The 25,000-nt window shown below is 45.2% G+C and overlaps 1 protein-coding gene across 1 annotated transcript in view; it reads left to right on the forward strand.

The window, feature by feature from the left end:
• The window catches only part of LOC138977925 (uncharacterized), a 169,614-nt gene that overhangs the window by 142,598 nt on the left and 2,016 nt on the right, over positions 1-25,000 (forward strand). The window contains exons 4-11 of the mRNA XM_070350526.1: positions 7,498-7,662; positions 12,416-12,534; positions 13,019-13,200; positions 13,343-13,496; positions 15,611-15,667; positions 19,249-19,897; positions 21,488-22,366; positions 24,243-24,334. Of these exons, the coding sequence (XP_070206627.1) occupies positions 7,498-7,662; positions 12,416-12,534; positions 13,019-13,200; positions 13,343-13,496; positions 15,611-15,667; positions 19,249-19,897; positions 21,488-22,366; positions 24,243-24,334 (2,297 nt within the window). The remainder of the gene's footprint in view (positions 1-7,497; positions 7,663-12,415; positions 12,535-13,018; positions 13,201-13,342; positions 13,497-15,610; positions 15,668-19,248; positions 19,898-21,487; positions 22,367-24,242; positions 24,335-25,000) is intronic.

The raw sequence follows: 25,000 nt of genomic DNA on the forward strand, positions 1-25,000 counted from the left end.
GAGAGAGAGAGAGAGAGAGAGAGAGAGAGAGAGAGAGAGAGAGAGAGAGAGAGAGAGAGAGAGAGAGAGAGAGAGAGACACACAGAGAAAAAGAGATAGACAGACAGAGGGAGAGACAAACAGACGAACACACAGACAGACATAGACAAACACACAAACAAAGACACACAGACAGACTTCACTATTGTATGTGCAAGTAATTTGGTTAAACCACACGTTACGTTCACCACTGAACGTGAAACCATGTAAAATGTTACTATCTCAGATAACGGCACTGACGCTACCGGAAATAGAATTTATCAGTGAAATTTTACCATCAATTTAGTAATCGATGCGATGTAAATTATCCTAAAACTGTGGTATGATTAGGACATCGTTTAGCATTTAGGATCAAATGGTGCCAATGTGTACACAATGCACTAATCACAGACAACAGTTATACACTTTACGTACATGTAACTCTCCAACTGACATTGTCTGCCACTTGAAACAAATGACTTTCGAAGGAAAATTAACTCCAATATATAAATATTATGTATGATTTTTAATAATTACTTGCACTTTTTGAAAATAAAGCTTTTTCTACGATAAGGTGTTTACCCCCTAAATGTATAAGTCATCCGGTAGAAAAACCGGAAGTATCGTGTACTAAGCATATGTATATGTTTAAAAAGTTAATTGTGTTAATGTAGAAAATCTTGCCTATGTATATGCTTAGGTTTTGAATACTTTAGGGGAAAACCATAGCCATTATTCATTCATCTTCAACTAACACCCCTAATCTCAGGGCACATTTTGTTAGTGGGGGTAGGGTTTCAATCAGTCAAAAATCACTTTCATTCAATATTTTCTGCCATTTCAAATACATACACGTAATTGCAAAATTTCTTGAATTTTAAGATGCTTTAACTGACTATACCAAGAAAACCTGCACTTTTTGTAGAATTAGTTTTTTGTCCATGATTTATGTTTAAAAATGTCAATTTTTACGACAAAAAATGCTAACGGTTGCCTCACCAGAGGACACGTACCAAGGACGTGAATTGTGTCTGCCAATTAAAATGCATATATTTTGAAATAAGGGGAATCATAACATATTTCACTGTAAAGTGTCTCACTCTAATACCTTCTGGGTTCATTGTGTATTTGGTTAAGTGAATTGCAGAAAAGTTTTTTTTGAAAATGAGAGCTATACATATATTTTATTAAAACTGAAACTGGTGGAGTGAAAAACAGACCTGTTTTGAAGAAGTCGTACTAAAATCATGTTTGGGCTTGAACTTCACAGTTTGCGTGTTATCTTTTAAAGAAAACCCGTTTTCATCACTAACAATGACCTAATTTACACATACATATCGGTCGGTCATAGTCGCGTTTTTTTTAGAGAGGTAGTGTACAAAATGTCGTTTTGTACGTTTAAATTACATGTCCATTATTTTAGTCATATATCAATCAATAAATAAATGCGCATACTTTTATTAAACGTTACTTTCACTTTGAGATCGCTTCTAACATTTAGTATAATTTCTGACAAATGCACGCTATGTAATAAATTGATAATATTATGGACGCCATGTGGTAAAACCGGAAGTTGAATTATTTTGCGATAGCAAAATCCTTTTACAATGATCACTTTCCTTTTATATTAAGCTGATCTTTAACGTTATGGGTAAAAATCTAACAGATTGAACCAAATTATCCTTTTTCAAGCCTGTGTATGTGTAAACTCTTTTTTGCTTCGACCCGGTTCGGTTTTCGGAGTTGATTCAAAATCATCCATTATGTATCTTATGTGACTGTTGTTTTCCTCGGTAAATTAACAATTGTTGATGTAAAATAATTCTAGCTGTGAGAATAAACAATTTTCAAGATGTTTTTGATTGCGGTTTCAACCAGGCGTTCAGTTAGCTATACATATCGATTGAGAAAATGGCATTTCCTGTTTTGTCGTCCGCATGTTATACAGAATGTTGTTAAAAATAAAACTGTGTATACGAATTAGGCATTTTACTTGCTGTCTGATGGCAAAAATCTTTAGCTTTCGTTTAAGGTATAATTTGCTTATATCCGTATGCAGTCAAGCGGTTTTTTGTAACCTACCCCCTGCGTCATGGCTGCATTTTTGCAGAATATGGGTCATGTTACAAAAACGCTTCTCATTCTTAGGTGGTTGGGTTTAGCCATTTGTCGTTTACCGAACTGTGGCTGGAAATAAAACGAACTTTCCAAAAAACATAATATCTAATGTGACCACCAAAAGTAACCTTTCCACTATAGCCAGCCAGGTGACTAATTCCTGAGCTTTCCGAATCTGGTAGTGATTTCTCCAAGAGTGCGCTAACAGTGTTAAGCACATTGCCATTAGCCAATCAACTGTTTAACATCAGTCATGTTATAATAATTGTCAGTAAGTACTGGTGTTACATGCCTGTTGTGAATCAGTGAATCAGTTGATTGGCTAATGGCAATGCGCTTTTCCAGAGAGCGTATTCTTCCGCCTTTTGCCACAGCGAGGCCGGTCTCCTTATTTCGACTTGCAAAGATTCTTCTCATTCTCCGTGTTAGTGACATGTAGCTTATCTTCTCCACATTACCAAATGATGCTTGACCCTAAATTTCCCGCGGCTAAAAACAGAAGTGGTTTTTTTCTGATAGATTTCATGCGCCTGTGCCACAGTGAGCCTACGCCTCTTCTTTCGACTTGCGAAGATTCTTCTCATCCGCCGTCCGTGTTAGCGGCATTTAGCCTATCGTCTCCACATTACCAAACAATGATGCTTGACACAAACATTTTCCGCGGCTAAAAGCAGTAGGTTTTTTTTCTGACAGATTTCAATCTGGACCATGAAGCATTTGGAAGTCGATTGATTCGATAGACGGTCCCACTCGCGAAATGTTACAGACGACATGCAGCGTCAATTAAGTACTGAAATGAACGGTTTTCGCATAGTTCAAGACAACTGCGATGTAAACAGAACACGCGCAGTCTTCAAAACATTCTTACCATGTAAGCATAGCACCAACCTCCCAGATGAATCCAGGAACATTGCGAGAAATAACCTGCAAACTTTATTGTTTGCGAATGAGAGAATCATCGTGTCACTTTGAGTTGTTCGACATCAGGGGATGTCACTCAGTTGCTTGGGTGTCGTTCATTTTTTTGGGAGCATGTGTTGTTGGTTTTTTTTAACAATAATTAACTGAATACTCAAGTGAAACGTATGATCACGGGTACATTTAGCATAACTGTAACTCAGACTGTTAATTGCTAATCGATAAAACGGTGCAGAGGGTAATCAAATCGTAAAATGCATGGTCGGCGATTCAACCGTCAATACTCCCGAAATGTGCAAAGCCGACACACACACAAAAGTAGATCTAACTCGACCTGTCCACAGTTTATCCAAACGCCCGCTGAAAAAGGCGCCTAGTCAAAAGTTCTAATAAAGTCGTTACTGACAATATCGTTATTGAAACAATCACAGTGCGCTAAGAGATTTATAGAGCAAATCGAGAAAATGAATTATTGAACAAAGCGTCTAGCGCTGAGTTCAATAATTATGTTCAAGTTTTTCTCTATAAATCTCTTAGCGCACTGTGATGTCTCACTAACTTGAATTATTATTAGTAGTACTAGTAGTATTGTTATCACGAACACTGCAGAGAACGCCGAAGTTTGCTCCACCATGTTCAGAACAGACTAAACCTCATATTAGGGCTGCTGACCTATGGAGGGTCAAAAACGGTCATATGCGTAAAAACAAACACCAAAGAAATAAATGATGGGAGTTTGAGCCCATGAAGAAAGAAGAAGAAGAAGAGGGATGACTGACACTAGACAGTAGTGCATGTTAGTGCGCGTTCACATTCTATGAAATAAAACAGGACTTCCCACTAAGATGGATCGATGCATAAATATCATTTGTATTGTTGACCAAAATATGACATTCGACACATATCTCGACAGCCATTGCCCACCCCGGCAACTGGCACGATTAGGGGGGAACACTGACAGTCTCTATCTGTGTCCAATGTTGTCACGATTAGGGGGGAACACTGACAGTCTCTATATATCTGTGTCCAATGTTGTCACGATTAGGGGGGAACACTGACAGTCTCTATCTGTGTGCAATGTTGTCACGATTAGGGGGGAACACTGACAGGCTCTATCTGTGTCCAATGTTGTCACGATTAGGGGGGAACACTGACAGGCTCTATCTGTGTCCAATGTTGTCACGATTAGGGGGGAACACTGACAGGCTCTATCTGTGTCCAATGTTGTCACGATTAGGGGGGAACACTGACAGGCTCTATCTGTGTCCAATGTTGTCACGATTAGGGGGGAACACTGACAGGCTCTATCTGTGTCCAATGTTGTCACGATTAGGGGGGAACACTGACAGTCTCTATCTGTGTCCAATGTTGTCACGATTAGGGGGGAACACTGACAGGCTCTATCTGTGTCCAATGTTGTCACGATTAGGGGGGAACACTGACAGTCTCTATCTGTGTCCAATGTTGTCACGATTAGGGGGGAACACTGACAGTCTCTATCTGTGTCCAATGTTGGCACGATTAGGGGGGAACACTGACAGTCTCTATATATCTGTGTCTAATGTTGTCACGATTAGGGGGGAACACTGACAGGCTCTATCTGTGTCCAATGTTGTCACGATTAGGGGGGAACACTGACAGTCTCTATCTGTGTCCAATGTTGGCACGATTAGGGGGGAACACTGACAGTCTCTATATATCTGTGTCCAATGTTGTCACGATTAGGGGGGAACACTGACAGGCTCTATCTGTGTCCAATGTTGTCACGATTAGGGGGGAACACTGACAGTCTCTATCTGTGTCCAATGTTGTCACGATTAGGGGGGAACACTGACAGGCTCTATCTGTGTCCAATGTTGTCACGATTAGGGGGGAACACTGACAGTCTCTATCTGTGTCCAATGTTGGCACGATTAGGGGGGAACACTGACAGTCTCTATATATCTGTGTCCAATGTTGGCACGATTAGGGGGGAACACTGACAGTCTCTATCTGTGTCCAATGTTGTCACGATTAGGGGGGAACACTGACAGTCTCTATCTGTGTCCAATGTTGGCACGATTAGGGGGGAACACTGACAGTCTCTATCTGTGTCCAATGTTGTCACGATTAGGGGGGAACACTGACAGGCTCTATCTGTGTCCAATGTTGTCACGATTAGGGGGGAACACTGACAGTCTCTATATATCTGTGTCCAATGTTGTCACGATTAGGGGGGAACACTGACAGTCTCTATATATCTGTGTCCAATGTTGTCACGATTAGGGGGGAACACTGACAGTCTCTATATATCTGTGTCCAATGTTGTCACGATTAGGGGGGAACACTGACAGTCTCTATCTGTGTCCAATGTTGTCACGATTAGGGGGGAACACTGACAGTCTCTATATATCTGTGTCTAATGTTGTCACGATTAGGGGGGAACACTGACAGTCTCTATATATCTGTGTCCAATGTTGTCACGATTAGGGGGGAACACTGACAGTCTCTATCTGTGTCTAATGTTGTCACGATTAGGGGGGAACACTGACAGTCTCTATATATCTGTGTCTAATGTTGTCACGATTAGGGGGGAACACTGACAGTCTCTATATATCTGTGTCCAATGTTGTCACGATTAGGGGGGAACACTGACAGTCTCTATCTGTGTCCAATGTTGTCACGATTAGGGGGGAACACTGACAGGCTCTATCTGTGTCCAATGTTGTCACGATTAGGGGGGAACACTGACAGTCTCTATCTGTGTCCAATGTTGTCACGATTAGGGGGGAACACTGACAGTCTCTATATATCTGTGTCTAATGTTGTCACGATTAGGGGGGAACACTGACAGTCTCTATCTGTGTCCAATGTTGTCACGATTAGGGGGGAACACTGACAGTCTCTATCTGTGTCCAATGTTGTCACGATTAGGGGGGAACACTGACAGGCTCTATCTGTGTCCAATGTTGTCACGATTAGGGGGGAACACTGACAGTCTCTATCTGTGTCCAATGTTGGCACGATTAGGGGGGAACACTGACAGTCTCTATCTGTGTCCAATGTTGTCACGATTAGGGGGGAACACTGACAGTCTCTATCTGTGTCCAATGTTGTCACGATTAGGGGGGAACACTGACAGTCTCTATCTGTGTCCAATGTTGTCACGATTAGGGGGGAACACTAACAGTCTCTATCTGTGTCCAATGTTGTCACGATTAGGGGGGAACACTGACAGTCTCTATATATCTGTGTCCAATGTTGTCACGATTAGGGGGGAACACTGACAGTCTCTATCTGTGTCCAATGTTGTCACGATTAGGGGGGAACACTGACAGTCTCTATCTGTGTCCAATGTTGTCACGATTAGGGGGGAACACTAACAGTCTCTATCTGTGTCCAATGTTTTCACGATTAGGGGGGAACACTGGCAGGCTCTATCTGTGTCCAATGTTGTCACGATTAGGGGGGAACACTAACAGTCTCTATCTGTGTCCAATGTTGTCACGATTAGGGGGGAACACTGACAGGCTCTATCTGTGTCCAATGTTGTCACGATTAGGGGGGAACACTGACAGTCTCTATCTGTGTCCAATGTTGTCACGATTAGGGGGGAACACTGACAGTCTCTATCTGTGTCCAATGTTGTCACGATTAGGGGGGAACACTGACAGTCTCTATATATCTGTGTCCAATGTTGTCACGATTAGGGGGGAACACTGACAGTCTCTATATATCTGTGTCCAATGTTGTCACGATTAGGGGGGAACACTGACAGGCTCTATCTGTGTCCAATGTTGTCACGATTAGGGGGGAACACTGACAGGCTCTATCTGTGTCCAATGTTGTCACGATTAGGGGGGAACACTGACAGTCTCTATCTGTGTCCAATGTTGTCACGATTAGGGGGGAACACTGACAGTCTCTATCTGTGTCCAATGTTGTCACGATTAGGGGGGAACACTGACAGGCTCTATCTGTGTCCAATGTTGTCACGATTAGGGGGGAACACTAACAGTCTCTATCTGTGTCCAATGTTGTCACGATTAGGGGGGAACACTAACAGTCTCTATCTGTGTCCAATGTTGTCACGATTAGGGGGGAACACTAACAGTCTCTATCTGTGTCCAATGTTGTCACGATTAGGGGGGAACACTAACAGTCTCTATCTGTGTCCAATGTTGTCACGATTAGGGGGGAACACTGACAGGCTCTATCTGTGTCCAATGTTGTCACGATTAGGGGGGAACACTGACAGTCTCTATCTGTGTCCAATGTCATTTTTTGGTCAAAAATACAGATAGTGTGAGAATGTAGTAATTGTTTGACAGTTGATTGACAATGCCGCGTGTGACCACAAGGCCACGCGCGCCGCCCAGTTCGGCTGATGGAGGCCATGTTCACTGTATTCTGTTTAACTGTTTGAGTCTTACAGTTGATAGACAATGTCACGTGTCACCACAGGGCCACGCGCGCCGCTGAGCTGGGCCGCTACCGACTGCTGGAGGCCATGTTCACGGGTCGTGAGGAACTCAACACGTCAGTGCTGGATCACTTCAACGCCTCTGACGTCACACTGGACGAGCTGTACCTGTCGGTGGCGCACGACAAGCATGACCTTATCGTGGAGTGAGTCGCCATTCTTCTCCTGACATATCTTCCATTCTCATTCCTGTATGATCCCAATGCTTCTTCATTGTTCATGTTCAGTCCTTTATCATCCCAATGTTTCTTCTCCTTACACTTTCTTCATGTTCAGTCCTTTATCATCCCAATGTTTCTTCTCCTTACACTTTCTTCATGTTCAGTCCTTTATCATCCCAATGTTTCTTCTCCTTACACTTTCTTCATGTTCAGTCCTTTATCACCCCAATGTTTCTTCTCCTTACATCGTTTTCATTTTCATTCCTTTATTTATTTCATGCTGGGTCGCTTCCTCCAAATGGAACGCTGTCAGCAGCAAGTGTGAAGTTTCACAGGTGTGCACGTGCTTAGGTGTAATCAGCCACGTGCACTTGTGGCACAATGACAGAGGTCTTTTACGTGCCACTGTGGTAGTGACACAGGGGTGGGACATAGATACCGTCTCAAAATCTAAACATTATAGTCGACCCGTGTCTGTCACGGACAGGATTGGAACCCGTGACCCGCGGACCATACGTCTAGCTCGCTGATAGACTCATGTTGGAATTCGATGCCGTGACCCGCGGACCATACGTCTAGCTCGCTGATAGACTGATGTTGGAATTCGATGCCGTGACCCGCGAACCATACGTCTAGCTCGCTGATAGACTGATGTTGGAATTCGATGCCGTGACCCGCGGACCATACGTCTAGCTCGCTGATAGACTGATGTTGGGATTCGATGCCGTGACCCGCGGACCATACGTCTAGCTCGCTGATAGACTGATGTTGGAATTCGATGCCGTGACCCGCGGACCATACGTCTAGCTCGCTGATAGACTGATGTTGGGATTCGATGCCGTGACCCGCGGACCATACGTCTAGCTCGCTGATAGACTGATGTTGGAATTCGATGCCGTGACCCGCGGACCATACGTCTAGCTCGCTGATAGAATGATGTTGGGATTCGATGCCGTGACCCGCGGACCATACGTCTAGCCCGCTGATAGACTGATGTTGGAATTCGATGCCGTGACCCGCGGACCATACGTCTAGCTCGCTGATAGACTGATGTTGGAATTCGATGCCGTGACCCGCGGACCATACGTCTAGCCCGCTGATAGACTGATGTTGGAATTCGATGCCGTGACCCGCGGACCATACGTCTAGCCCGCTGATAGACTGATGTTGGAATTCGATGCCGTGACCCGCGGACCATACGTCTAGCTCGCTGATAGAATGATGTTGGGATTCGATGCCGTGACCCGCGGACCATACGTCTAGCCCGCTGATAGACTGATGTTGGAATTCGATGCCGTGACCCGCGGACCATACGTCTAGCTCGCTGATAGACTGATGTTGGAATTCGATGCCGTGACCCGCGGACCATACGTCTAGCTCGCTGATAGACTGATGTTGGAATTCGATGCTAACGAATACGGTGGTGAGCTAGCTTTCTGTGTATTATGGGTGGCCTCCCTTGTCTTCTTCTTCCACATGTGGAGACTGGACACGTCGAGTGTGTCATTCATAACTCCTGTTTACATTACGTGTTGGGGGTTGTGATGTCATTGCTTGTTTCACTTCTTTCAGTTTCATTAGATTAAAAGTAAGTTCTGTCAGTTTGCTGCATACACTTTTTCCACAGCTGTCAGTGTGCTATATATACACTTGTTCCACAGCTGTCAGTGTGCTATATATACACTTGTTCCACAGCTGTCAGTGTGCTATATATACACTTGTTCCACAGCTGTCAGTGTGCTGTATATACACTTTTTCCACAGCTGTCAGTGTGCTGTATATACACTTGTTCCACAGCTGTCAGTGTGCTGTATATACACTTATTCCACAGCTGTCAGTGTGGCTGTCGCAACCACTTCATGCCGTTCATAGAAAATAGATTCCAGTCAGTTGTCATTGACGGCAGGAACTCGAAGCCTGCGCTCCTTCAGTACGGTGTTCCACAAGGATCAGTGTTGGGGCCTGTTTTATTTTGTCTATACACTCAACCAATGTCAAGCATCATGAAGGAACAAAGCTGTGATTACCACAAGTTTGCTGACGATGCGCAGCTCAGAGGTTCTGAAATACCAGAAAAAGACAGTATTCTCACAGACAAGCTTGAGCAGTGTGTAGAGAAAGTAAAAGATTGGATGCTGTGCAACAAACTGAAACTGAACGACGATAAGACTGAGGCCCTGACAGTTGGTACCCGCTCCCAGTGTAGTGGAGCTCCCAGTGTAGTAGAGCTCCCAGTGTAGTAGAGCTCCTAGTGCTAGTCTGAGGGTAGGGGGCCATGAAATAGTCTTTAAGCCTTACGTTAAAAATCTTGGGATATATCTTGATTCACAACTTACCATGAGCAGACAAGTGAGTCACATTTGCAGTACATCCAACCTGGAGATTCGCAGAGTAGCCAAGATCAGGCGTTTTTTGACCAAGAAGGCTGCCACACAGCTCGTCTGTGCACGTGTTAACCTCGAATTGACTACTGCAATTCTCTCTTGGCTGTCATTTCATCTGATCAGCTATCTCACATTCAACGAGTTCAGAACAGTGCAGCTAAGGTAATCCTCAGAAAGAAGCGCAGGGATCATGCTACGCCACTGCTGAAGCATCTCCACTGGCTTCCAGTGCAACAGAGAGTACAGTACAAGCTGGGCACTCTCGCTTTCAACTACTTTCATGGTGTGTGACCATTTGTTTTAAAATTATATACATGTAATGGAAAAGAAGAATGTAAGGGAAAAAAAAAGAAAACAGTTTTAATGAGGGCATTATAAATAGCTGCTAAGGAAAAAATGAATAGATAGGAAATAGCTATTAAGGAAAAATTAAATATGTAAGAATTTTTTGTGTGGGGATAAATTTGGCAATTTGTTTAATTTTGTTTTAATTTTTAAATTTTTTTAAATTTTTTATTTTTTCATTTAATAAACTGATTGACTGTTTTATATTTTATATAACAGAGATACATAATGAATGAGCTGTTATTGATATTATAAGATCGTAAAATAAGGCATCTCCGTTTGTAAGCCCAAATATCTCATTAAAAAAAGCTGATTCCCAGAAGAAAAAGAAAGAAATAAAAACCGAAAAAAACCTACTTTCATGGCACCCTCCCTCCTTACTTGTCATCAAAACTGACAAAGTACTCTCCAACTAGGTCCCTGAGGTCCTCATCCCAGCTGCTCCTCACAGTCCCTAGAGCTAAACTAAAATCAGCTGGACAAAGATCATTCAGATATCAAGTCCCTACACTCTGGAACTCACTTCCCCTAGTGGTCCGTCAGTCTCCTTCACTACCATCATTTAAGATTAAACTGAAGACTCACCTGTACAAATCTGCCTTTTACTAAAATGAACAAAGTAATTAGGACATTGAAGCTGTGGTGTAATGTGTGCATGTGACTTGTGAGTGAATGTGATGAATGATAAGTTTGCTTGTTGACTAGTTGTTAGTTGTTTAATTTGTTGCCCCACAGACTATGTTACATCTTCGTTCTGTTTTAGATCTGTACGCTTTTATGTGAGTTCTGTTTTATTGCCAGACTGTTTATGTGTAACTATGTGTCTATTACTTATCTTACGTGGTTTTTTTCATTTTGTTTCATATTTTTAAAAACAATTTTTCCAGATTATTATATATAACAATATATATTGTTTTTAATGCTTGTATGTTATTTCTTACGAGAAAACTTTTATGTAAAATGTTAAATTTTAATGTCTAATGTAAAGCGCCATGAGACTGCCATTCGGCGGTGAACAGCGCTATAAAAGAATGTTTTATTATTATTATTATTATTATTATTATTATTATTATTATTATTATTATTATTATTATTATTATTATTATATAGACTTTGTCCACAGCTGTCAGTGTGCTATATATACACTTGTTCCACAGCTGTCAGTGTGCTATATATACACTTGTTCCACAGCTGTCAGTGTGCTATATATACACTTGTTCCACAGCTGTCAGTGTGCTATATATACACTTGTTCCACAGCTGTCAGTATATGTATATGAAGTCTTATATCGCGCGCGTATCTCCAGACTCGGACTCAAGGCGCAGGGATCTATTTATGCCGTGTGAGATGGATTTTTTTACACAATACATCACGCATTCACATCGACCAGCAGATCGCAGCCATTTCGGCGCATATCCTACTTTTCACGGCCTATTATTCCAAGTCACACGGGTATTTTGGTGGACATTTCAGGGGCGGACGAGGGGGGGGTTTCAGGGGTTTCCGGAAACCCCCCCCAGCCAAAAATTTTTTTTTTAAATGGTGTTTTTTTGGGGTATTAATCAGTGACAAAATCTGCTGCCTGAAACTGGTAATGATCATCCTCAAAATGCACCAGATTGCACCATTTTGCATCCTTTTTTACAAAATTTTCCGGGGGGGCATGCCCCCGGACCCCCCTAGCAAGCTAGGCGCTTTGCGCCGTCGGCTCGGCGCTTCGCGCCTTCACACCCATATCTTCACAATATACTTTTGGAAACCCCCCCCATAAAATGAACTGATCCGCCCCTGCATTTGTTATCTATGCCTATACAATGTTGCCAGGAAAGACCCTTTTGTCAATCGTGGGATCTTTAACGTGCACACCCCAATGTAGTGTACACTATATATACACTTGTTCCACAGCTGTCAGTGTGCTATATATGCACTTGTTCCACAGCTGTCAGTGTGCTATATATACACTTGTTCCACAGCTGTCAGTGTGCTATATATATACACTTGTTCCACAGCTGTCAGTGGCAGAACATGAAGTGCGGGCCGGAGAACTTCACAGAGATCCTGACTGACCACGGTGTGTGTTTCACCTTTAACTCCAACCACGGTCAGCCTCTCTACGTCCTGTCCACAGGTAGGTGTGTGTTTCACCTGTAACTCCACAGGTAGGTGTGTGTTTCACCTGTAACTCCACAGGTAGGTGTGTGTTTCACCTGTAACTCCACAGGTAGGTGTGTGTTTCACCTGTAACTCCACAGGTAGGTGTGTGTTTCACCTGTAACTCCACAGGTAGGTGTGTGTTTCACCTGTAACTCCACAGGTAGGTGTGTGTTTCACCTGTAACTCTACAGCCAAATTACTTAGCCAGTCATTAAGCTCAATATAATTTTTTATAATTAGTTGGTGCTTACCTATTAGCCAGTCATTAAGCTGAATATATTATTTTTATATTAACTGCAGATTACCTAGCAAGTCATTAGGTTCAATATTTTGTTGTTGTATATATAATTAGCCGCCAGTCAATAGGCTCAATATACTTAAAAAAAAATACATTAGCGGTTGATGACGTAGCACGAGCCAGTGACGAGGCTCATCTCACGTCAGTGTTGTGTCCCCAGGTGCTGAGTACGGCCTGAAGCTGACGCTGAACGTGGAGCAGTATGAATACATGCCGGGGCCGCACGACGCGGCGGGGGTCAAGATGTTGCTGCACGACAGCAAAGAGTTCCCCGGGGTGGCGGAGCTGGGGCTGGCCATGCCCACAGGGACTCACGCCTACGTGGGCATTCAGGTGGTTCAGGTGAGACGGACACTACTACCTGGTGTGTTTTCTGAGTGGTCATATTGGTCCGATCGAGAACCTGCCGGAGCCTCACGGTGACTTTACCTTGCATTGTTGGGCTTTGTACCATTCATTCTTTGCAATCCTTGTGTTTTGACAGATCGAGAACCTGCCGGAGCCTCACGGGGACTGTGCCAGCCAGTCGTCGCCCTACTACCAGGACTACTCCTACGACAACTGTCAGATGGCGTGCCTGACGGGCCTGCTGGAAGACACGTGTGGCTGTCGCAACCACTTCATGCCGCACACACTGGGTGCCCCCCCCCCTTCTTCTCTTGTAGTCCAGTGTTACATCATAGTGTTATATCATAGTGTTATATCATAGTGTTATATCATAGTGTTATATCATTGTGTTATATCATAGTGTTATGTCATTGTGTTATATCATAGTGGTATATCATAGAGTTATATCATAGTGTTATATAGCTATTCTGATGGACACGTGGGGGAATTCGGGGGCTGTGATTGGATGGTCTCTTCTGATCATCAAAGCATATTGCTACGGAAGTCGGCCATTTTTGCCAATATCCAAAAGCATATTGGCAATAACAAAGACGCATGGTTCCGGTTTACCCATCTGTACCACACGATGTTTCAGTCGACAACAGCATACACTGACAACTTGAAATTCTTCTCGGGAATGTTTTTCAGCTTTACAAATGTCGATAGCATACCCTTCTCTGCTAACTTCCCGATGAAACAGGACTAAACCAATTATTTTCTGTCCCTAAACACCACACAATGCCCAAAGTCGAAAGATGTAGTACAAACAGGGGAGTAAAACGGAACAGCCGTTTTTGTGAGCGCAGTTGCCGACTGACACAAACTTTCGCATTCGGCTTTTCTTATCTCGTAACTCCACACTATTGATGTACAACCCATGGCACTAACATTCATGTAGTCGTTTAAAACTGAGGTTGAAAAATTCGCTTCATGACGAGACAAGTATACATGCCATTCACCCAAACTGAAAACTTCGTGCCGTCTGCTCACGTTGTACGGATCAGCTGTTCTCTTCTCCTCCCCTTGTTGCATCCTAGTTCTTCAGTTGTTTCTAGTCTTCTGTTGATGTTGTGTTTTGGTCTTCTTCATAAGTAGTCTTGTTCAAAATTAAAAAAAACGCAAACTTCTTTTTGTTGTATACGAATGAACTAATAAAAAGCTGTTTAACAGCTGTGTTGTCAAATCGAGGTTTTTTTTTCCAAAGTCAGTGTGGCGCGTATTTCAATCAGAGTCATTTCCCAGTTCTGTGTTCTGCGGTCGTTTTGACTGACTTGACAAGTTGAGAAAACCAACGACATTTCATTTTTGCGAAGCAACTGAATATGAAAAGAAAAGAAAGCGTGCAGAAGTATGTTTGGGTCCTGCCAGACTTTATGACCAACGATTTCTCCCTTGGAAGTAAATGAAAGAAGAAGGGAGATTTTACAGCGCACACGGTAAATTGCAAGTCGTATTGGACAAGAATTTTGTTATTCTTCTTTCTTCGATGTACCATAGATTTGTTCTTGGCCATATTTTCGACCTGTGCATCGTTATATTATGGGAAAAACACGTTTGAACGCAAATTCGCAAAGTAATTTTGATCATTTGCTCCGGAACTGCAACGTCGATTTGCCAAAACAACAAATTCTGGCTCAATATGCGGGGACATGCTGATAGTGTCATATTTTTTAAATGGGTGTGGAAGAACTGCTCATAATTAACATAGCACTCCGGCCCTGTTCTTTTTTTCGTCACACCCAAAACCGTTATTTGTTTTGGGCGACGCAGCATTACCGAGACCATAAGGTATGCGAAGTGATGACGTCGAATACGTGACGTAAGTTGATGCATGAATTCTTCCGGACTACATCAGTCAATTCCAAAGATCGCTTTTGTGATGAAAAGAATTGTTTTAGAGTTTGCTGTCCAGAAACCCGTCAAAAAAGAAGGGAAAATGTATGTGAAAACAAAACAAAACAGGAGCAGAGTGATAAGATAGGAATACAGAGACATATTTCTTGGGACTTGACCCTTGCAGGTAGGTGGACTGAAAGTAGTGTGTGAACAGAACAGAACCAATTCTGTCTGTTTACAACCGCATGAAAGCAGGAAAGAGATCGTCGTCAGATTGAATTACAATAACATTAACATGCTTCCATTTGAAACTTCTCGGTCTTCATCGTGGATTTGACGCACTCCCAAAGTCTCAATCCACGTTGACGACCTCGAAGTTTCAAATGGAAGCATGTTAATGTGTAATTAGTGAATATGTGTCATCATTGACATACGAAACATGAAGTAATCTTAAATACTGTTGACAATATGGAATGCATACATCAAGTAAACAGCACTTGTTCAACAGTTGATGTCTTGGTCTTGACAGGGGCGCCCCCTATCTGCACACTGGAGCAGTACTATGGATGTTACATGAAAGTGATCGGTAAGTATGATCTGGTTTTTTTCTTCAAATAGACACCATCACATCAGACCATTTACAATATTCAAAAGTGATACATATACACACGATTTAAATCTGTGGATCTCAAGCATTTCTTGATTACAAAAAACACACAAAAAAACAAAAACAAGAGAGACTATTTCGTTTAAACGTAGACCAAATAAAGCGTGTATAACAGATCTATCATTTAATGTTCCATAATGTAAACATTTTCTGTCTTTTGTGTGGTCATTTTTGACTTCAGAACGTTGGCAGTCTATCTGTGTTGTTGGTGTCAGTGTTACCGTGTTACCGCTACAATTGGTGTCAGTGTTACCGCTACAATCGGTGTCAGTGTTACCGCTACAATTGGTGTCAGTGTTACCGCTACAATCGGTGTCAGTGTTACCGCTACAATCGGTGTCAGTGTTACCGCTACAATTGGTGTCAGTGTTACCGTGTTACCGCTACAATTGGTATCAGTGTTACCGTGTTACCGCTACAATCGGTGTCAGTGTTACCGTGTTACCGCTACAATTGGTGTCAGTGTTACCGTGTTACCGCTACAATCGGTGTCAGTGTTACCGCTACAATCGGTGTCAGTGTTACCGCTACAATCGGTGTCAGTGTTACCGCTACAATTGGTGTCAGTGTTACCGCTACAATTGGTGTCAGTGTTACCGCTACAATCGGTGTCAGTGTTACCGCTACAATCGGTGTAAGTGTTACCGCTACAATTGGTGTCAGTGTTACCGCTACAATTGGTGTCAGTGTTACCGCTACAATTGGTGTCAGTGTTACCGCTACAATCGGCGTCAGTGTTACCGCTACAATCGGCGTCAGTGTTACCGCTACAATCGGCGTCAGTGTTACCGCTACAATTGGTGTCAGTGTTACCGCTACAATTGGTGTCAGTGTTACCGCTACAATTGGTGTCAGTGTTACCGCTACAATTGGTGTCAGTGTCAGTGTTACCGCTACAATTGGTGTCAGTGTTACCGCTACAATTGGTGTCAGTGTTACCGCTACAATCGGTGTCAGTGTTACCGCTACAATCGGTGTCAGTGTTACCGCTACAATCGGTGTCAGTGTTACCGCTACAATTGGTGTCAGTGTTACCGCTACAATTGGTGTCCGTGTTACCGCTACAATTGGTGTCAGTGTTACCGCTACAATCGGTGTCAGTGTTACCGCTACAATTGGTATCAGTGTTACCGTGTTACCGCTACAATTGGTGTCCGTGTTACCGCTACAATCGGTGTCAGTGTTACCGCTACAATTGGTGTCAGTGTTACCGCTACAATTGGTGTCAGTGTTACCGCTACAATCGGTGTCAGTGTTACCGCTACAATTGATGTCAGTGTTACCGCTACATTTGGTGTCAGTGTTACCGCTACAATCGGTGTCAGTGTTACCGCTACAATTGGTGTCAGTGTTACCGCTACAATCGGTGTCAGTGTTACCGCTACAATTGGTGTCCGTGTTACCGTGTTACCGCTACAATTGGTATCAGTGTTACCGCTACAATTGGTATCAGTGTTACCGCTACAATCGGTGTCGGTGTTACCGCTACAATCGGTGTCAGTGTTACCGCTACAATCGGTGTCAGTGTTACCGCTACAATTGGTGTCAGTGTTACCGCTACAATTGGTGTCAGTGTTACCGCTACAAAAGACGATGTTTGGAAATAACTGTCAAGTTTTCCTGGGTTGTGGAAGAGTGACTTTTCCTTGTTTCCATGGAAACACTGCAGCCAGCCTACATTGTCACGCATAGCTTGTTTCCACAGAAACACTGCAGCCAGCCTACATTGTCACGCATAGCTTGTTTCCATAGAAACACTGCAGCCAGCCTACATTGTCACGCATAGCTTGTTTCCACAGACACACTGCAGCCAGCCTACATTGTCACGCATAGCTTGTTTCCATAGAAACACTGCAGCCAGCCTACATTGTCACGCATAGCTTGCCTCAGCGTTTCTATGGAAAAGCAAGGGAAAGCAACTCTTCTACAACCGTTATTTCCGGAATTCGTCTATTGCTGTTAGTGTGACGGCAACCATGGCTACCATTGCTATTAGTGTGACGGCAACCATGGCTACCATTGCTATTAGTGTGACGGCAACCATTGCTGTTAGTGTGACGGCAACCATTGTTGTTAGTGTGACGGCAACCATTGCTGTTAGTGTGACGGCAACCATTGCTGTTAGTGTGACGGCAACCATTGCTGTTAGTGTGATGGCAACCATTGCTGTTAGTGTGACGGCAACCATTGCTGTTAGTGTGACGGCAACCATTGCTGTTAGTGTGACGGTAACCATTGCTGTTAGTGTGACGGCAACCATTGCTGTTAGTGTGACGGCAATCATTGCTGTTAGTGTGACGGCAACCATTGCTGTTAGTGTGACGGCAACCATTGCTGTTAGTGTGACGGCAACCATTGGTGTTAGTGTGATGGCAACCATTGCTGTTAGTGTGACGGCAACCATTGCTGTTAGTGTGACGGCAACCATTGCTGTTAATGTGACGGCAACCATTGCTGTTAGTGTTGCTGATTCCCTTAGTGTTGTGTTAGATATGTGTACTATGTGAGCCAGGTGTCCTGTTAGTGTTGTGTTACTGATATGTGTACTATGTGAGTTGGGTGTCGTGTTAGTGTTGTGTTAGATATGTGTACTATGTGAGCCGGGTGTCGTGTTAGTGTTGTGTTAGATATGTGCACTATGTGAGCCGTGTGTCCTGTTAGTGTTGTGTTAGATATGTGTACTATGTGAGCCGTGTGTCGTGTTAGTGTTGTGTTAGATATGTGTACTATGTGAGCCGTGTGTCGTGTTAGTGTTGTGTTAGATATGTGTACTATGTGAGCCGTGTGTCGTGATAGTGTTGTGTTAGATATGTGTACTATGTGAGCCGTGTGTCGTGTTAATGTTGTGTTAGATATGTGTACTATGTGAGCCGTGTGTCGTGTTAGTGTTGTGTGAGATATGTGTACTATGTGAGCCGGGTGTCGTGTTAGTGTTGTGTTAGATATGTGTACTATGTGAGTCGTGTTAGTGTTGTGTTAGATATATGTGTACTATGTGGGCCGGGTGTCGTGTTAGTGTTGTGTTAGATATGTGTACTATGTGAGCCGGGTGTCGTGTTAGTGTTGTGTTAGATATGTGTACTATGTGAGCCGTGTGTCCTGTTAGTGTTGTGTTAGATATGTGCACTATGTGAGCCGGGTGTCGTGTTAGTGTTGTGTTAGATATGTGTACTATGTGAGCCGGGTGTCGTGTTAGTGTTGTGTTAGATATGTGTACTATGTGAGCCGTGTGTCATGGTTAATGTTGTGTTAGATATGTGTACTATGTGAGCCAGGTGTCGTGTTAGTGTTGTGTTAGATATGTGTACTATGTGAGCCGGGTGTCGTGTTAATGTTGTGTTAGATATGTGTACTATGTGAGCCGTGTGTCGTGTTAGTGTTGTGTTAGATGTGTGTACTATGTGAGCCGGGTGTCGTGTTAAGTGTTGCTGATTCACTTAGTGTCGTGTTTAAGATGTGTACCCAATATACACGGCCTAAGTGAGTTGGGTCTGGTGCAGATGAGCTGAAGCAGCGTGTTCGCGAGGACTGCGCGTGCCCTGTGCCCTGTGACTTCCTGATCTTTGACCCCGCCCTGTCCTTCGCCACCACCTCCGTGTTCGCCACTGACCGCTTGCTGGCCGCCGCCTGGCGCTCCGGGGACCTGGGGGAGAGATACCTGGCTGCCATGGAAACCACGCAGCGCATGGAGCGCATCAAGCTCTCCCGCTTTCAGGCCCTGGAGCGTGACGCGCAGCTCCGTCTGCACAACCTGTCTGACGTCATGCTGCGTGGCGTCAAGGACACCATCGAGAGGGCGGAGGTAACGCTAGGGGAGGTGAGCAACGCAACGCACAGTGTGTGGGACAGGAAGCACTACCTGTACCGGTGGCAGGCCTACCACGTGCAGAAGAACTTCATCAGGGCGCGCGACGCCATGGACGAGCGAACCTTCGACTACCTGGCCATGGGCTTCCAGGAGATCGGCAACCTGACCGCCTCCAGGATCTGGGCCCTGGCCGACCCCAACGTGACATCACCAGGGGCAAGGGAGGCGCTGTACCTGACCGTGGTGACGTCACTGCACGCCAAGATGGACCTGTGTGACCGCGCCCTGGACAACTACACCCAGCTGTACTCCGCCTACTTCAACGGAACGCCCATCTTCAGGTGCGAGTCACGGATGGTCTAGTGTATGAGAGGGAGGGGCTTCCAACATGAGGCAAGGGTACAGGGGCTGGACCTAGTGCATGTGAGGGAGGGTTTTCCAACAAGAGACTGGGGTACAGGGGCTGGACCTAGTGCATGAGAGGCAGGGGCTTCCAACATGAGGCAAGGGTACAGGGGCTGGACCTAGTGCATGTGAGGGAGGGGCTTCCAACATGAGGCAAGGGTACAGGGGCTGGACCTAGTGCATGAGAGGGAGGGGCTTGCAACATGAGGCAAAGGTACAGGGGCTGGACCTAGTGCATGAGAGGAAGGGGCTTCCAACATGAGGTAGGGTACAGGGGCTGGACCTAGTGCATGAGAGGGAGGGGCTTCCAGCATGAGGCAGGGGTACAGGGGCTGGACCTAGTGCATGAGAGGGAGGGGCTTCCAACATGAGGCAAGGGTACAGGGGCTGGACCTAGTGCATGAGAGGGAGGGGCTTGCAACATGAGGCAAAGGTACAGGGGCTGGACCTAGTGCATGAGAGGGAGGGGCTTCCAACATGAGGCAAGGGTACAGGGGCTGGACCTAGTGCATGAGAAGGAGGGGCTTGCAACATGAGGCAAGGGTACAGGGGCTGGACCTAGTGCATGAGAAGGAGGGGCTTCCAACATGAGGCAAGGGTACAGGGGCTGAACCTAGTGCATGAGAGGGAGGGGCTTCCAACATGAGGCAGGGGTACTGGGGCTGGACCTAGTGCATGAGAGGGAGGGGCTTCCAACATGAGGCAGGGGTACTGGGGCTGGACCTAGTGCATGAGAGGGAGGGGCTTCCAACATGAGGCAAGGGTACAGGGGCTAGACCTAGTGCACGAGAGGGAGTGGCTTCCAACATGAGGCAGGGGTACTGGGGCTGGACCTAGTGCATGAGAGGGAGGGGCTTCCAACATGAGGCAAGGGTACAGGGGCTGGACCTAGTGCATGAGAGGGAGGGGCTTCCAACATGAGGCAAGGGTACAGGGGCTGAACCTAGTGCATGAGAGGGAGGGGCTTCCAACATGAGGCAGGGGTACAGGGGCTGGACCTAGTGCATGAGAGGGAGGGGCTTCCAACCTGAGGCAAGGGTACAGGGGCTGAACCTAGTGCATGAGAGGGAGGGGCTTCCAACATGAGACAGGGGTACAGGGGCTGGACCTAGTGCATGAGAGGGAGGGGCTTCCAACATGAGGCAAGGGTACAGGGGCTGGACCTAGTGCATGAGAAGGAGGGGCTTCCAACATGAGGCAAGGGTACAGGGGCTGCCCGGGCGGGGGATGCTGTTGACATTTAGCATTTGAAAAGGGTATTTTGGGGTCTCTCCCTGAGAAAAAAGGCACTTTTGCCGGGTAAGGGGGGAAAGGGGGATCATTGTGATTTGTTTCTGACATTCATTCAAGTAGAAACAAGTAGCACATTGAACAAATCAATCTGATGGTACAAGTTCCGGTCTCTTTTTTATAGCGAAAAATTAAATTCGTTATCCGATGGACAGGTGCAAGTTCTGTCTCTTTTTACAGTAAAACAAGTAAATTCTATCGGACTGGGACCATTACATTCGTTATCCGTTGCACAGGTACAAGTTTGTGAGAGAGCTGCGGAACGACAACGTGTTCGTGACGCCCACTCACCTGCTGCACACGGCGCTCAACCACAACAGCTACGCCTTGAAGTACGGCGCGCGGCTCGGGACCGACATCGAGCGCTTCAGGGACACGCTGGCCAGGTTCGTGCAGCTCGCCACCCAGGCCTTTGACAACGGCACTGTGGACACCGAGGACATGTACCACGCCGATGTCCAGTTCATGTGGAGGGGGAGGAGGTATCTGCACAGCAAGAGCACCTTCGACGAGGAATGTATCGAGTATCCGCTGCGCGTGCTTGAGGACAGGATGACGTCATTTGAACGCCTGTTGCGCAATTATGACGACATCATGACAGAAAGCCTGAGAAACATTGTGAGTCTGAAGGCGTCCTTGGCTGACCTTGAAGACTCCATCCTCACCCGGCTGAACCACAGCATGCGGCTAGCCAGTGATTACTTCACTGTGGGCAACCTCAGCAAACTGGAGATTGCTAGGGAGCTGACGTCACAGAACATTTACGTGGGCATCAGCGACCTCAAAGTGTTCTTTCAATCGTTAAGGTCACGTGGTCAGAAAGTTTACGACAACTGGGACAAGATTGCGGAAGCCACGAACGCTATCTGGCAAGTGGTCATTGATGACGAAGACATGCTGGAGTATTACACGTACAAAAACATGACGCACTTCCTGCGCAACGCCACGGAGGTTGCCATGGAGAACAGGGAGGTGTTCAACGACTACCGTCAAGAATTCGACTTCCGGTTCCTGATCGGGAGCTCTGACAGCCTGTTCCTGAAGAGTCTGCAAGACCTGATGTCGGACATGGAGGGCTATCTGCAAACCAGCGTCATTGGGACAGACTTCATCAGGTTAGACACTTGCATTTCCTCGCGAGAAACAGCTTACCTTGACTTGTTTTTCGTTTAGTTACTGGGTATGTCACTTGTTGTAAACAACTTTATCGCAAGAAAAACGTGATCCACTTTAATATTAAAGGCACACTCAGCTTCACGTAAACCATCAGTTTCTGGTCACAGACACTGTCAGGCTTTTACACACAGTACAAACACCCTTTCGTTTAAACACTCACCGCTTGAGAACACATCGTAGGTGCCCTCCGCAAGAGCGAGCATTTGTCAAATAATTTCTTTTTGCGTGGCCAGCCGGATTGTCTAGTACCACAATCGGACGCCTCGTTTTGGCGCTAGAACTAACTTTTAAAATCTAAAAAATAAATTGACAGCTTGTAACACGAACATTCTTAAATCATAACATATTTCTTTCATCAAGACAAGATCAGTGCAAATCAAAGTTTTGAAAGTTTGAAAAAAGGGAGTCCGGAAGCAGGTCACGCAATATCGTGTTTGCCCAAGCAGACGAATGTTCTGCATAGCGATTGCTTCTTTGAAGTCAACCGCCGCCGATAAATTCGTGTGACTCGCAGTCGTTTGTTGCATTTTAGATTCAGAAGTACACAATAACGTGCTATTGCAGACACAGCGAATCGCATTGAAATCACAAACTGACGACGAAATTGTGAAAAAAAAGGAAAGTGTGTGACACGGGTCCACGATGGCACAGTGGTAAAATAAACCACGACATTTGGTGTGTGGTTTACGCAAGCTAAATAGCCATTCAAACGAACTGTGTCATTCACTGCTGCTAAATGCTATTGCAAATGTGTTCCATAAGGTTAGAACTGCCTTTTTCGTGAGAAGATTTCAATCGTTCTGTAAACCATTTGAGGAAGACTGGGGCTTTAAGGGTTGTCTTGCAAGACATGTCTTGTACTTCGCCACCAGCATCTTCTGATTAGTAAGTCTTCATTATTATTATTATTAATAGTAGTAGTAGTATTATTAGTATTATTTTAATGCTGCTGCTGCTGACGATGATAATGATGATGATGACGCTGCTGCTGCTGCTGATGATGATGACGCTGCTGCTGCTGCTGCTGCTGACGATGATAATGATGATGATGACGCTGCTGCTGCTGCTGATGATGATGATGACGCTGCTGCTGCTGCTGACGATGATAATGATGATGATGACGCTGCTGCTGCTACTGACGATGATAATGATGATGATGACGCTGCTGCTGACGATGATAATGATGATGATGACGCTGCTGCTGCTGATGATGATAATGATGATGATGACGCTGCTGCTGACGATGATGATGATGGATGATAAAGATGCTGCTGCTGCTGCTGACGATGATGATGATGATGATGGATGATGATGGATGATAATGATGCTGCTGCTGCTGACGATGATGATGATGATGATGATGATGGATGATAATGATGCTGCTGCTGCTGACGACGATGATGATGATGATGATGATGATGATGGTGATGATGATGATGATGATGATGATGGATGATGCTGGATGATAATGATGCTGCTGCTGCTGCTGCTGACGATGATGGATGATGATGGATGATAATGATGCTGCTGCTGCTGCTGACGATGATGGATGATGATGGATGATAATGATGCTGCTGCTGCTGACGATGATGATGATGCTGCTGCTGCTGACGATGATGATGATGCTGCTGACGATGACGATGATGATGATGATGGATGATAATGATGCTGATGCTGATGATGATGGATGATGATGGATGATAATGATGCTGATGATGATGATGATTTAATTTTTTTTTTATAAAGAATCCCTGATCTAAAAGACTATAGCAATGAATGTAGAGAAGTGTTGTATCCCCTGCGTGTGTATTTCAGGGAGAACTTCCTGCAGCTGGACGTGTTTTACCGCGAGAAGAGCTACGAGCAGATCACGCAGCAGATCGGCTATGACGAGTTCGCCTTGCTCTGTGAGTTCTCACACCTTCATTGTCTTCATTTTGTGTTGTTTGGAATATCTTATTGTCCTTGGTGAGTGGAAGGGGGGGGGGGGGGGGAGCGGGTCTCGCTGGTATTTGGTATATCTTTATTGTCTGATTGTCGTATTGTCTTATTGGCAATTCCCTCAAGGAAAGTCGGACTGCTATTCCAGAGTCCATATTCTCCGCAGATGCCTCATCTTAGAAATCCTAAGGAAAACCGTGTGGCCAACTGCAGCCCCCTCCCTTCCACTGTCAGCTGTAGGGAGGAAAGGAGGACCTGCACCCCCTCCACTGTCAGCTGTAGGGAGAAAAGGAGGACCTGCACCCCCTCCACTGTCAGCTGTAGGGAGGAAAGGAGGACCTGCACCCCCTCCACTGTCAGCTGTAGGGAGGAAAGGAGGACCTGCACCCCCTCCACTGTCAGCTGTAGGGAGAAAAGGAGGACCTGCACCCCCTCCACTGTCAGCTGTAGGGAGGAAAGGAGGACCTGCACCCCCTCCACTGTCAGCTGTAGGGAGAAAAGGAGGACCTGCACCCCCTCCACTGTCAGCTGTAGGGAGAAAAGGAGGACCTGCACCCCCTCCACTGTCAGCTGTAGGGAGGAAAGGAGGACCTGCACCCCCTCCACTGTCAGCTGTAGGGAGAAAAGGAGGA

Source organism: Littorina saxatilis, linkage group LG10, assembly GCF_037325665.1.
Source record: "Littorina saxatilis isolate snail1 linkage group LG10, US_GU_Lsax_2.0, whole genome shotgun sequence".
NCBI lineage: Eukaryota > Metazoa > Mollusca > Gastropoda > Littorinimorpha > Littorinidae > Littorina > Littorina saxatilis.